At 53.6% G+C, this 15,000-nt stretch overlaps 1 protein-coding gene across 1 annotated transcript in view; it reads right to left on the bottom strand.

Moving 5' to 3' along the window:
- The window catches only part of hmcn2 (hemicentin 2), a gene marked incomplete at both ends in the record, with an annotated part of 57,889 nt that overhangs the window by 23,643 nt on the left and 19,246 nt on the right, over positions 1 to 15,000 (bottom strand). Inside the window, 15 exon segments of the mRNA XM_084457375.1 lie at positions 19 to 115; positions 453 to 640; positions 1,056 to 1,169; positions 2,494 to 2,715; positions 3,344 to 3,494; positions 4,060 to 4,205; positions 4,773 to 5,051; positions 5,551 to 5,708; positions 6,424 to 6,550; positions 6,753 to 6,900; positions 7,128 to 7,258; positions 7,394 to 7,585; positions 10,144 to 10,227; positions 11,757 to 12,008; positions 12,460 to 12,587. Coding sequence (XP_084313501.1) covers positions 19 to 115; positions 453 to 640; positions 1,056 to 1,169; positions 2,494 to 2,715; positions 3,344 to 3,494; positions 4,060 to 4,205; positions 4,773 to 5,051; positions 5,551 to 5,708; positions 6,424 to 6,550; positions 6,753 to 6,900; positions 7,128 to 7,258; positions 7,394 to 7,585; positions 10,144 to 10,227; positions 11,757 to 12,008; positions 12,460 to 12,587 — 2,417 coding nt within the window.

Here is a 15,000-nt window from a genome sequence, read left to right as displayed (position 1 = left end):
TCAGGCGGCGTCTCTTGCCTTGAACTTTGAGGCTGAAGCGCTTGTCCACGGAGCCGACCTTGTTCTCCGCCACGCACACGTACTCGGCCATGTCCGACACCTGCACACCCAGGATCTGACCACGAGAAGAGGAACAGCACAGACACATCACACACCCAGGATCTGACCACGAGAAGAGGAACAGCACAGACACATCACACACCCAGGATCTGACCAGCGGAACAGCACAGACACATCACACACCCAGGATCTGGGGTTGGGACAGGGACAGTGTGGTGGATGTGTTATCTCTGGGACAGGGACAGTGTGGTGGATGTGTCATCTCTGGGACAGGGACAGTGTGGTGGATGTGTTATCTCTGGGGTTGGGGACAGGGACAGTGTGGTGGATGTGTTATCTCTGGGGTTGGGGACAGGGACAGTGTGGTGGATGTGTCATCTCTGGGGTTGGACCTGCAGCTGGGAGCCGTCGTCGCTGAGGTGGTGGTGGTCGTCTGGGAGGAGGGGCTGGCCGTCCCTCAGCCAGGACACGGATGGAGCCGGGTGACCGGTGACGTCACAGTGGAGGGACACGGTGCTGTTGACCACAGCTCCTACCTCCTCCATGAAGGTCTCCAACGAGCCCATGATCAGCGGGGGAACTAGACATGACGATAAAACAAACAAACAAATAAGAGGAAGGAGCATTATTATTATTATTATTATTATTATTAGTAGTAGTAGTAGTATTGTTATTATTGTTATTATTAGTAGTGGTAGTATTATTATTGTTATTATTATGAGTAGTAGTAGTAGTATTATTGTTATTATTATTATTATTATTAGTAGTAGTAGTAGTAGTATTGTTATTATTGTTATTATTAGTAGTGGTAGTATTATTATTGTTATTACTATTATTATTAACAGTAGTATTATTGTTATTATTATTATTATTATTATTATTATTGTTGTTGTTGTTGTTGTTGTTGTTATTGTTACTGTAGTAGTTCCCAGGGGGGAATTGCACTGTTGCAGAAGTAGTAAACATGAACTAAAGTGTGTTTAGGGTGTGTTTACCCAGCACCTCCAGGTCAAAGTTCATGCGGTCCTCTCCCGCCTCGTTCACAGCCTGACACGTGTACTTCCCAGCATCCTCCCTCTGCACCCGGGAGATCTGCAGCACCTGTCCACCTGGGGCGCCACACAACACATCACTCAGGAGTCTGTCCACCTGGGGCGCCACACAACACATCACTCAGGAGTCTGTCCACCTGGGGCGCCACACAACACATCACTCAGCACCTGACCACCAGGGGGCGCCACACAACACATCACTCAGTCTGTCCACCTGGGGGCGCCACTCAACACATCACTCAGGAGTCTGTCCACCTGGGGCGCCACACAACACATCACTCAGGAGTCTGTCCACCTGGGGGCGCCACACAACACATCACTCAGGAGTCTGTCCACCAGGGGGCGCCACCCAACACATCACTCAGGAGTCTGTCCACCTGGGGCGCCACACAACACATCACTCAGGAGTCTGTCCACCAGGGGGCGCCACTCAACACATCACTCAGGAGTCTGTCCACCAGGGGGCGCCACACAACACATCACTCAGGAGTCTGTCCACCAGGGGGCGCCACCCAACACATCACTCAGGAGTCTGTCCACCTGGGGCGCCACACAACACATCACTCAGGAGTCTGTCCACCAGGGGGCGCCACTCAACACATCACTCAGGAGTCTGTCCACCAGGGGGCGCCACCCAACACATCACTCAGCACCTGTCCACCTGGGGGCGCCACTCAACACATCACTCAGGAGTTCCTCCACCCCGAGAGCACAGTGCTTCAGGAATTCCACGGTGTGATGCCATTGGTTAAAATGAGGCCACGCCCCCCTCACCTCCCTCACCCCCCTCACCCCCCTCATCCTCCTCACCCCCCTCACCCCCCTCACCCTCCTCACTCCCCTCACCCCCCTCACCCTCCTCACTCCCCTCACCCCCCTCACCCCCTCACCCTCCTCACCCCCCTCACTCCCCTCACCCCCTCATCCCCCTCATCCTCCTCACCCCCCTCACCCCCCTCACCCTCCTCACTCCCCTCACCCCCCTCACCCCCCTCACTCCCCTCACCCCCCTCACCCTCCTCACTCCCCTCACCCCCCTCACCCCCCTCACCCCCCTCACCCTCCTCACTCCCCTCACCCCCCTCACCCCCTCACCCTCCTCACCCCCCTCACTCCCCTCACCCCCCTCACCCCCTCATCCCCCTCATCCTCCTCACCCCCCTCACCCCCCTCACCCTCCTCACTCCCCTCACCCCCCTCACCCTCCTCACTCCCCTCACCCCCCTCACCCCCCTCACCCCCCTCACCCTCCTCACTCCCCTCACCCCCCTCACCCCCCTCATCCTCCTCACCCCCCTCACCCCCCTCACCCCCCTCATCCTCCTCACCCCCCTCACCCCCCTCATCCTCCTCACCCCCCTCATCCCCCTCACCCCCTCACCTGGGAACAGCATGACTCCGTCGGCGGGGGAGAGCTGGCGTCCCTCCCGGTACCAGCTGAGGCGTGGCGGGGGGATGGCGTTGCTCTCGCAGGACAGGCTGACCTGGTGTCCCAGGACCACCTCCCTCCTCTCCGCCGCCGTCTCGTCCCCGTCCTCGTCCTCCTCGTCCCTCAGACCCCACGCCGCCGAGCCGTGGTTCACCCGCTGGAGGATGGGCGGGACTGGGGAGAGAGAGAGGGCGTGGGAGAACGACAGGGCGTGAATACAGGAAGAGGACGCAGCAACCTGGGACACTGACATGTGCAGCAGCAGTACTAGTAGTACTCGTAGTAGTAGTAGTAGTACTAGTAGTACTCGTAGTAGTAGTAGTACTAGTAGTACTCGTAGTAGTAGTAGTAGTAGTAGTAGTAGTAGTAGTGGTAGTAGTAGTAGTGGTAGTAGTAGTAGTAGTAGTAGTAGTAGTAGTAGTAGTAGTGGTAGTGGTAGTAGTGATGGTGATGGTAATGGTAATGGTGATGGTAGTAGTAGTAGTAGTAGTGGTAGTAGTAGTAGTAGTAGTAGTAGTAGTAGTAGTAGTAGTAGTAGTGGTAGTAGTAGTAGTAGTAATAGTAGTAGTAGTAGTAGTAGTAGTAGTAGTAGTGGTAGTAGTAGTAGTAGTAGAAGTAGTAGTAGTACAGTACTAGGGTAGCCCTTAATAATAATAACAATAATAATAATAATAATAATTATTATTATTATTATTATTATTATTATTATTATTATTATAAGTATCAGTATTATTATTATTATGATTATGATTATGATTATTGTCAGCTACTATCATGCAGTAGCCTAGCGCGGCACACTGACCCTGAACGGTGACATGGAAGTCCCTCTTGTCCTCCCCGGCGGTGTTGGCGACCACGCAGGTGTACTGTCCCTCGTGGGAGAGCACGGCGCTGGCGATGTGGAGGAGGTGACCGTCGGCGCGCAGACCGGCGTGAAGCTGACCGCTCAGCAGCTGGGGAGCGGAGAGAACAGGACTCTATTAGGACTCTATTAGGACTCTATTAGGACTCTATTAGGACTCTATTGGGAGTCTATTAGGACTCTATTAGGACTCTATTAGGACTCTATTAGGACTCTATGAGGACTCTATTGGGACTCTATTGGGACTCTATAAGGACTCTATTAGGACTCTATGAGGACTCTATTAGGACTCTATTGGGACTCTATTAGGACTCTATTAGGACTCTATTAGGACTCTATTAGGACTTTATTAGGACTCTATTAGGACTCTATTAGGACTCTATTAGGACTCTATTAAGACTCTATTAGGACTCTATTAGGACTCTATTAGGACTCTATTAGGACTCTATGAGGACTCTATTGGGACTCTATTAGGTCTCTATTAGGACTCTATTAGGACTTTATTAGGACTCTATTAGGACTCTATTAGGACTCTATTAGGACTCTATTAAGACTCTATTAGGACTCTATTAGGACTCTATTGCACCGGCAGGGATGGACGCTTTCTACGACCGAATGGACCAGATAAACGGGGGAGAGGAAAGCGGGGCACCGACCTGTCCGTCTTTGAACCACTGGGTGGTGGGCTCGGGGAAGCCTTTAGCCAGACAGGAAACCGTTAACGTTCCGTTGATCCGCACTTTCACCTCTCGGACGCCAAAACTCAGGGGCGTGGAGTCGCCTCCCTCGATCTGGGGGGGAACTGATCCAGGGACAGTTGAAAGGAGTGTTATAACAAAGCAAAAAAAGACTAGTACTAAAAAAGTTAATCGGCAAAAATGTACTAGACCCAGTGAGTAAGCGCTTTAAACATGCTTTACTGTTGATCCAGGGAATCATAGTTCAATCAATGTTATGTAATGATGGGCCCCTGGGCACAGACACGTAACGCCCCCCCCCCCATTTCATTTATCCCTGTTTTGAATTCGCCCAATGAGACGGCATTCAAATCCAATTTGAAGATAAGAGAAATCTCACAATAAAAGCAGCTTTATCCAGCTCGGTTTTGACTCGAGGGACCTAGTGGGGAGGACTTCTCAACTATGGGCCCAAAACAGTTAGAGCCCCCATATTGTATGGAGTACTCATCCCCTCTAAAGTACTACAGATAAACACTCATTTAAAAAGTTTCATGATAGTTTCTTTCTTGTGACTTGTTATTGACATGAATGACTAAGCCACAAGAAAGGGCCCCTGAGCTCTTGGGCCCCTGGACCTGGACCCGGTAGGTTCGGTGATGTGTCTCTGTTCTGTCTCTGTTCTGTCTCACCCAGGACGCCGAGGGTGTAGTGTTTGAGGGCGGAGCCGGCGGGGTTGGAGGCGCGGCAGGTGTATCGTCCAGCGCTGTCCCCCCGCGCCGCCCCCAGCCTCAGCGCGCGGCCCCCCTGCGTGTAGGTCAGCTGGGCGCTGGACACGATGGGCTGGCCGTCCCTCAGCCAGGTGATGCTGGGCGCGGGGGAGCCCTCCGCCTCACACACCAGCACCGCGGGGAACCCCAGGACCACCCACACCTCCGACGGCTCCCTGGGGCCCCGGATACTGGGAGGGGCTGGACAGACCGGGGAGGAGGAGGGATGGTGTCACTTCACTGGTATCACTTCACTGGTATCACTTCACTGGTATCACTTCACTGGTATCACTTCACTGGTATCACTTCACTTGTATAGAGGCGATCTATGTATGCGCAGTATTGAGTCCAGACAAATGTCCCTATAAAGTATAAAGTATCGTATCCAGTACTATTGTATTTTGCACTGTACTGTCTTGTTCTATTTTTATTGTCATCCCCTAACAGACCTGGTTACTGTATATTCAATTCAATTCAATTCAATTCAATTCAATTCAATAACCTTTATTTAAACTGGAAAGACAGTGAAGTTGCCCTCATTTTCAGTGACGACGAGTAAGAGTAAGAAAAATAAATTCCTCATCGGTGCAAGTTTACTTGGCTGAATAACAATCTGAGAGTGAATCTGAGAGGACCAGATGATTGGATGGCTGGTCCCAGTTGAGATCACATGACAGGGGTGCGTGCGAGGCGGTCCTACCTTGGACCGTGACGCGGAACTGGCGCATCTGCGTGCCGGCGTTGTTGCTGGCCAGACACTGGTAGAGGCCCTGGTCCCTCAGCCTGGCGGCCCTCACCCTCAGGCCCTGGCCCTCCTCCAGGAAGTCCACGTGGGGGTCCCCGCTCCTCGACAGCACCCTGGAGACAGGCGGGGGAGAGAGGGCTTAGAGCGCCGGGAATCTGAGCTCCCAGAAGCCCTCGCTGCGGCAGGGCTGTACGGAGCTCTCTAAACTCCCGCCTCCCTTGTCATGATTGGCTGGATTTGACAGGTCATGCGCTGGCTCCGCCCCTCTGCCCATGTTTAGTGGTGCTTGACTCCAGACTAGAGTGTCAGAGCGCCTCATAGCAGACCAACCAGACTGCAGAAGAAGAAGAAGAAGAAGTAGAAGAGGAAGAGGAAGAAGAAGAATATGAGGAAGAAGAGAAAGAGGAAGAAAAAGAAGAAGAGGAAAAAGAGAAAGAGGAAGAAGAAGAAGAAGAAGAAGAAGAAGAAGAAGAAGAAGAAGAAGAGGAAGAGGAAGAGGAAGAAGAAGAAGAAGAGGAAGAAGAAGAAGAAGAAGAAGAGGAAGAAGAAGAAGAAGAAGAAGAGGAAGAAGAAGAAGAAGAGGTAGAAGAAGAAGAGGAAGAAGAAGAAGAGGAAGAAGAAGAAGAGGAAGAAGAAGAAGAAGCAGATGAAGAAGCAGAAGAGGAAGAAGAAGGAGAAGAAGTAGGAGAAGAAGGAGAAGAAGAAGAGAAGAAGAGAAGAAGAAGAAGAAGAAGAAGAAGGAGAAGAAGAAGAAGAAAAAGAAGAAGAAGAAGAAGAAGAAGAAGAAGAAGAAGAAGAAGAAGAAGAAGGAGAAGAAGAAGAACTCACTCTCCGTCACGACTCCACTCCACCCTCGGAGCCGGACTTCCGCTGACCTGACACTGGAGCTGCACTTCCTGTCCCAAAACCACGGACACTTCCTGCAGCCTGGAGCCCCCCGAGATCACTGGTGGAGCTGACACACACACACACACACACACATGCACACACACACACACACATAAACACACACACACACACACACACACACACACACACACACACACACACACACACAGGTTACATGTATAACCCTAACCCTAACTCTTGGGGGACAAATCCATTCTTGGATTCTAAAGCTGCAGTAATCTCATCCCCTGCGGAGTGTGAGCGCTCACCTTGCACCTGGATGTCGTAGTCCCGCCGCGCCTCCCCCGCCACGTTCTGGGCGGAGCAGGAGAACCGGCCGGCGTGTTCCGCCTGGACCCGGTAGATCCTCAACAGCCTCTTCCCGTTCTGCAGGTACACCCCCGGGATCTGCTCCACCTGCACACAGTGGAACCCCATCACAGTGGGTCCTCATCACAGTGGAACCCCATCACAGTAGAACCCTGTTTACCAAGGCCATTTAGGGTGTGATTCTCCCAGCGACCACAGGGTGGCACTGTGTTGCCAGATATGAGTGAGGTCAGTGAGCGGGGCTGTATACCTGTAGGATAATAGAGACAGGGCTGTGTGTTTATTCTGTGGGCATGCTTGTGTAGGTGACTCACAGGTTGTCCATCTTTGCTCCAGGTGATGGTGGGGGAGGGGATGCCGAAGGCGTCACAGCCCAGGGTGAGAGGCTGTTTCAGGGTGAGGGTGAGGCTCTGGGCCTGCCCATCGTCCTGGATCTCTGGGGGGACTGGAGAGGGACAGAGGAGAGGCTGAGTCCAGTCTGGCTGATAGGCAGCGAGGGAGACGCACACAACAGGTCATATGGGAGACGTCAACACAGAAAACACTTGTGGTTGGGAGATATGAGGTGTTGACGTCTCACTGTTCACTTTCAGCCTGGTCTTCCGCTCGACGGATCCGGCCTCGTTGCTCGCCACGCATTTATAGTCCCCGCTGTGGCTGGCGGCCGCCCAGCCAATCACAAGAGAGCCGTCCTGTGTCACCGAGAGCTCCGATTGGTCGGGAAGAATCTCCAGACCGTTCTTGAACCAGCGCACCTTGGGGGGGGGGGACCCTGCAGGTGTATAGAGGGGGGGGGGGGGTCCCAGAGGAAAGATATACATTAGATTTATCGATCCCAGGCTGACAGAATGTACAGTTACTTCAATCTCTCTCTGCTTCCTCTCCTGAGGGACTTGATGGCAAGTTGCCCAGTCTGGAAAAAGATGGGTCCACATTTATCTGTTGGACAGCCGGCCGGCGGGGGAAGCTTTGCCAAAATAGCCACTGAGAGAGGAATCGCCCCGCTAGCCGGGATACTGCAAGGTCACACTGCAAGGTCACAACACAAACCGCAAACGCCAGACGCAATCTAGGGGTATATTTGTGATTTTACAGTGCAGGCGTGGTGATTTATGGGCGGTATCAGGGGGGAGGGTCTGAGGCCGTGAGGGGTGGTGGATTCTGGGAGTTCAAAGCATCGGGACGCTCGCTCAGCAGGACAAAACAGATGTGCCTGGGGCTCGCCTGGGAGGACCCGGGTCTGGGGCAGGGGACGGAGTTTGGGATGCGGTGGATCCATTTACCCCTATTTACCCCGTCCTATACCCCCGCCCCAGGACGTCCTGTCCAGAGGGGGGTAGATCCTGGGGGTAGATCCTGGGTCTATTTCCAGAGGCACAGTTTACACTGTTCAGGACAAACAACACCAGCGAGCGTCTGAGGAACCAAAACACACACGTGTCAAATCCAAACAGGCTCAACTCCGGGGACACGGAGGAACCCAACGTGAGCTTCTAACCCGACGCCACGCCAAGCACATGTTTACCTCTGGAACAGGAACACTGACTTAAACGTATTATCTCATTCCTGGGAGGAAATGCGAGCAGATGTTGGGTTTAGACTCATTAAGGCCTGTTTAGTGTTTACTGAGACCAGCGTTATTTCTTCCATGTGTGTTTTAAACAACTACCTCCTCCATTATAGAGATTACACAATGCTCTCATTGGCCCGTTAATAATGTCCTGATGGGAAACGTCTCCTTTCATCTCCGCGTCCGTCCAGGTAATGTCTGGATGAGGACATGGACGAGCCGCTGCGTCCAGAGATGAGGACATGGATGAGGACATGGACGAGCCACTGTGTCCAGAGATGAGCTGTCTGGATGAGGACATGGACGAGCCGCTGCTTCCAGGGATGAGCTGTCTGGATGAGGACATGGACGAGACGCTGTCTGGAGCTGTCAGAGCGTCTCCTGGACGAGCCATGACAGCCGGCCCTCTGCCCGCCCACCCAGGCTCTCTGCATGGCCGGCCAGAGAGGAGCCCATCTTCCTCCTCCTCCTCCTCTTCCTCGCTGCGTGGCGGAGCACCCTGACATCTCTGTCCATCTTCCTCCTCCTCCTCCTCCTCCTCCTCCTCTTCCTCGGCTGCGGGGCGGAGTACCCTGACATCTCTGTCCATCTTCCTCCTCCTCCTCCTCCTCCTCCTCCTCTTCCTCGGCTGCGGGGCGGAGCAGCCTGACATCTCTGTCCATCATCTGACACCAGCAGCCTGTTATTAGGATTCCTCTCCCAGAAGAGCAGCCCCCCCTCCCCCCCTCCACAGGACAGCAGATGTGACTCAGAGAGAGAGAGAGAGAGAGAGAGAGAGGTAGAGAGAGAGAGAGAGAGAGAGAGAGAGGGGGAGAGAGAGAGGGAGAGAGAGAGGGAGAGAGAAAGAGAGAGATGGAGAGAGAGAGAGAGGGAGAGAGAGGGAGAGAGAGAGAGAGAGAGAGAGAGAGAGAGAGGAGAGAGAGAGAGAGAGAGGGAGAGAGAGAGAGAGAGGGAGAGAGAGAGGGAGAGAAAGAGTCGGAAGAATGATGTAACCCTAACCCTCACCCTCACCCTCACCCTCCCTCACCCTTATCCTCACCCTTACCCTCACCCTCACCCTCACCCTCACCCTCACCCTCACCCTCACCCTCACCCTCACCCTTACCCTCACCCTTTCACATCAGCCCCCTCTTCCCAAATACACCCTCACCCTCACTCTACCACGGCACAGCTCTCCACAAACAACATCTATTTCCATATCCTGTCTGAGGGGGCGGAAAGACAGCAAAGAACGAACAGCACCCGAAAATATAGATAGAAACACACACACACACACACACACACACACACACACACACACACACACAGAGATAGAGAGAGAGAGAACAATGTTCCCAGACATATCCTTTGATAAGAAAAAGCACTTTCCCAGCCAGGCAGAGTGCTACCTTGTCCAAGATGTTGAAATACCCAGACAGAGGAAGTGCTGTGAGAGAATGAGCGCCCAGCCGCAGGTAGGAAGAGGTGATCAGACTAAGAGCCTCCTGGAGAAAGAGGATCAGCACTTTGAAGTTCACAATCCACACTTTCCACCTACTTTTCTCTGCAGGGAGATAATGGGGCTGTGTCTGAAAAAAGATGTTTTTTTCCTTTGATGCCAGACAGGTCTCACCCCCCCCCCCCCCCCCTCCCCTCCCCTCTGGGATGACTCATCCCTGCTATACATGCAGCTACACCTTAGGCAGGGCAGGGGATGAGCACCTTGCTGTTAGCCAAACCTTGGGCAGGGCAGGGGATGAGCACCTTGCTGTTAGCCATACCTTGGGCAGGGCAGGGGATGAGCACCTTGCTGTTAGCCACCTTCTCCATGATGCCGTCACCAGCGTCCGCAAACGACGGGGCCTCTGGAGAGAGATGAGACGAATAGTCAGGAAGACAGAGAGATGAGACGAATAGTCATGAAGACAGAGAGATGAGACGAATAGTCAGGAAGACAGAGAGATGAGACGAATAGTCATGAAGACAGAGAGATGAGACGAATAGTCAGGAAGACAGAGATGAGATGAATAGTCATGAAGACAGAGAGATGAGACGAATAGTCATGAAGACAGAGAGATGAGACCAACGGTCATGAAGACAGAGAGATGAGACGAATAGTCAGGAAGACAGAGAGATGAGACGAATAGTCATGAAGACAGAGAGATGAGACGAATAGTCAGGAAGACAGAGAGATGAGATGAATAGTCAGGAAGACAGAGAGATGAGACGAATAGTCATGAAGACAGAGAGATGAGACGAATAGTCATGAAGACAGAGAGATGAGACGAATAGTCAGGAAGACAGAGAGATGAGATGAATAGTCAGGAAGACAGAGAGATGAGACGAATAGTCATGAAGACAGAGAGATGAGACGAATAGTCATGAAGACAGAGAGATGAGACCAACGGTCATGAAGACAGAGAGATGAGACGAATAGTCATGAAGACAGAGAGATGAGACGAATAGTCATGAAGAAGAGAGATGAGACGAATAGTCAGGAAGACAGAGAGATGAGACGAATAGTCATGAAGACAGAGAGATGAGACGAATAGTCATGAAGACAGAGAGATGAGACCAACGGTCATGAAGACAGAGAGATGAGACGAACGGTCATGAAGAAGAGAGACAACGGGAGAGCAACAGGATTAGACCCAGGTTAACTTAATCTCCTGGGTGGTATCGGGGTCGAGTCAAGTCTTGTACGAGGTGTCAAATGAGCTTGTCCAGCTAATCGTTAGTAAAAGGCTGAGTCCCTGAGGTGAAGGTTCTGTTGGCCCCAGACATGGTGAGTCATGTGTCCTCTGCCCCCTCGTTAACCCTAAGCCCGGGCTTTCTGGAAGCCATTCCTCAGCCAGCGTCAACCTTTAGGGTCAAAGAGCACCTCAATCAACTGGCTAACACTCCCACACAGACTGATCCGTGCTCTGGGGAGATCTAGAGGCTTGAGCAGACGGACTCTAACCATGTGAGCTGCCTCCTTGAGAAGCCCAGCTAGCAATCATTTGTTCTAAGAATGCTCTAAGAATGTGAAAACATTAGCAGAACGTGTTGGGAACGTTAGCCAACATTTCCCGCTAGCTGGGGTGGGCCTCAAAAGACTCAGGCTTCTCTTCTCTTCCTGGGATGGGGGGTTTGGGGGGGGTTGCTCTTGTGAACCGGACAGGGCCGTGATAATTTTGGTCACTATAATCGTGATATAAAAATTTCACACCGTTACATCTCTACTGTCAACATTGATTAACTCTAAAAAACTAAACCGCTGCATTTCATTGTTCAACGTTTGTGCTTCTGTTCATCCTCCACGGACACGAGGACAAGGTCAGACAGAGAGGCTGATGGACACGGTGTCAGACTGACCCAGAACCTCAAGGTTGACCTCCATAGTGAGACTGACCTAGCACCTCCAGGCTGACCTCCATAGTGTCCTGTCCAGCGCTGTTCTTGGCCACACAGCTGTAGGCGCCCTGGTCGGCCAGGCTGACCCTCAGGATCCTGAGGGCCGCCTTGTCTGTGACCTCCAGGGGAAGACCGTTATGGAACCAGCTGACCTCAGGACGCGGCTCCCCCTGGACCACACACGGCAGCGTCAGCGCCTGGCCAATCAGAGCCCTCAGCAGGGAGGGGCCAGTCTGAATCTTGGGCTTTGCTGAGGAAATAAAAGAAGGTTTTTGGACCAATAAAACGAGTGGGTTGAGGCAGGTGAACCAAGAAGGTGCTCTTTAGCAGGGAGTCATAATACCATGGAAAAGAAAAAACTAAGGCAGCTCTTCTGGTACAAAATTAAAAAGCCGTTATTCTTGGACTAGTTCATGATGAACATTTAAAAATGCCTACATGTTTCAGCCAAGAGGCGTCTGCCCTGATGAAGACCTCTTGGCCGAAATAAGTCGACATTTGTATATGTTCATCATGAACTAGCCCAATAATAAAGGCTTTTTAATTTTGAACCAGAAGAGTTGCCTTAGTTTTTTCTTTTCCAAGGTTTCTGGACCACACAAGGTTTTGTGGGTCATCTGCTCACCTGTTTCCACGTCAGACCGGGTAAAGAATGTGAGCTAGCAGTGTGATGGAAGGGCGGGGCTGAGACTCGGACGTACCCTGAATGTGTAAATTGTAGCTAAGGGACACATTCCCTGCTGGGTTGGCAGCTGAACAAGTGTAAAGTTTGCTATCAATCAGTCGGACGTCAGTGATCTTCAGAGAGCCGGACGGCAGCACGGTGAACCTGGGAGGGGTCAGAGTTCAGGGGTCAGAGGATGGGGAAAACACACTAACACAAAAGGCAGTAGATCTCGGCTGACTCTGCCGTGTTTGTGTTAGTGTGAGAGCGCATAGGAGAGCATGCGCGTGGACAGGCATGTGTGGACAAGCACATGTGTGTGTGTGTGTGTGTGTGAGAGAGAGAGAGCGAGAGAGAGAGAGAGAGAGAGAGAGAGAGAGAGAGAGAGAGAGCGTGTGTGTGTATAAACAGTTTTAATCCGTGCATGACACTGACAACTAAAGTAGAAAATCTTAAATGAATAGTCCGGCTGCTTTGCTTCAGTAGCGATCCAGCTGTGTAAATTATAATACACAGAAATGTAAACAGCGCCGTCAGATTCATGGGAGATAAGTGTGTCTGCTAAGCAACTCAATTATAACAATAACATGTTCCTGTAAGTGGAAACAAGCTGGGAGCAGCAAGGCGTCTCTCTCAACGCTGCACATGTGGCTGGGACTCCCACTGTCCCCCTGTCCCCCTGTCCCACTGTCCCCCTGTCCCACTGTCCCCCTGTCCCCCTGTCCCCCTGTCCCCCTGTCCCACTGTCCCACTGTCCACCACACTACTGATACTCCCACTGTCCCCCTGTCCCCCTGTCCACCTGTCCCCCTGTCCCCCTGTCCCCCTGTCCCTCTGTCCCCCTGTCCCCCTGTCCCCCTTTTCACCTGTCCCCCTGTCCACCTGTCCCCCTGTCCCCCTGTCCCCCTGTCCCTCTGTCCCCCTGTCCCTCTGTCCCCCTGTCCCCCTGTCCCCCTGTCCCCCTGTCCACCTGTCCCCCTGTCCCCCTGTCCACCTGTCCCCCTGTCCCCCTGTCCCACTGTCCCACTGTCCCCCTGTCCCCCTGTCCCACTGTCCCCCTGTCCCCCTGTCCCCCTGTCCCACTGTCCCCCTGTCCCCCTGTCCCACTGTCCCACTGTCCCACTGTCCCCCTGTCCCCCATACTACTGATACTCCCACTGTCCCACTGTCCCCCTGTCCCCTTGTCCCCCTGTCCCCCTGTCCCCTCGTCCCCCTGTCCCCTTGTCCCCCTGTCCCCCTGTCCCCTTGTCCCCCTGTCCCCTTGTCCCCCTGTCCCCCTGTCTCACTGCCCCTCTGTCCCCCTGTCCCACTGTCCCCCTGTCCCCCTGTCTCACTGCCCCTCTGTCCCCCTGTCCCCCTGTCCCCCTGTCTCACTGCCCCTCTGTCCCCCTGTCCCTCTGTCCCCCTGTCCCCTTGTCCCCCTGTCCCCCTGTCCCCTTGTCCCCCTGTCCCCCATACTACTGATACTCCCACTGTCCCCCTGTCCCCCTGTCCCCTTGTCCCCCTGTCCCCTTGTCCCCCTGTCCCCCTGTCCCCCTGTCCCCTTGTCCCCTCGTCCCCTTGTCCCCCTGTCCCCCTGTCCCCTTGTCCCCCTGTCCCCTTGTCCCCCTGTCCCCTTGTCCCCCTGTCCCCCATACTACTGATACTCCCACTGTCCCCCTGTCCCCCTGTCCCCCTGTCCCCTTGTCCCCCTGTCCCACTGTCCCACTGTCCCACTGTCCACCACACTACTGATACTCCCACTGTCCCCCTGTCCCCCTGTCCCACTGTCCCACTGTCCCCCTGTCCCCCTGTCCCCCTGTCCCACTGTCCCACTGTCCCACTGTCTACCATACTACTGATACTCCCACTGTCCCCCTGTCCCCCTGTCCCCTTGTCCCCCTGTCCCCCTGTCCCCCTGTCCCCTTGTCCCCTCGTCCCCTTGTCCCCCTGTCCCCCTGTCCCCTTGTCCCCCTGTCCCCTTGTCCCCCTGTCCCCTTGTCCCCCTGTCCCCCATACTACTGATACTCCCACTGTCCCCCTGTCCCCCTGTCCCCCTGTCCCACTGTCCCCCTGTCCCCCTGTCCCACTGTCCCCATGTCCACCATACTACTGATACTCCCACTGTCCCACTGTCCCACTGTCCACCACACTACTGTAGCTCACTGTCCCAACATGCTTCTTCAAACAGACGTTGTGGAACCAGTAGTGAACATCATAGAAATGAACTGTCTTGACTGAGTCTGCAGGGGTCAGTCTGTGAGTCTGCAGCGGTCAGTCTGTGAGTCTGCAGGGGTCGGTCTGTGAGTCTGCAGGGGTCAGTCTGTGAGTCTGCAGTGGTCAGTCTGTGAGTCTGCAGTGGTCAGTCTGTGAGTCTGCAGGGGTCAGTCTGTGAGTCTGCAGGGGTCAGTCTGTGAGTCTGCAGCGGTCAGTCTGTGAGTCTGCAGGGGTCAGTCTGTGAGTCTGCAGCGGTCAGTCTGTGAGTCTGCAGTGGTCAGTCTGTGAGTCTGCAGTGATCAGTCTGTGAGTCTGCAGCGGTCAGTCTGCGCTCGGACTCTGCAGCTCAACCCTGGCTGAGCAAAGAGCAGCGATGCTGGGG

The sequence above is a fragment of the Borostomias antarcticus genome (genome assembly GCF_949987555.1).
Source record: "Borostomias antarcticus genome assembly, chromosome: 23".
NCBI lineage: Eukaryota > Metazoa > Chordata > Actinopteri > Stomiiformes > Stomiidae > Borostomias > Borostomias antarcticus.
The sequence above is the reverse complement of the archived record's forward strand: the minus strand, read 5'-3'. Positions and strand labels throughout refer to the sequence as shown.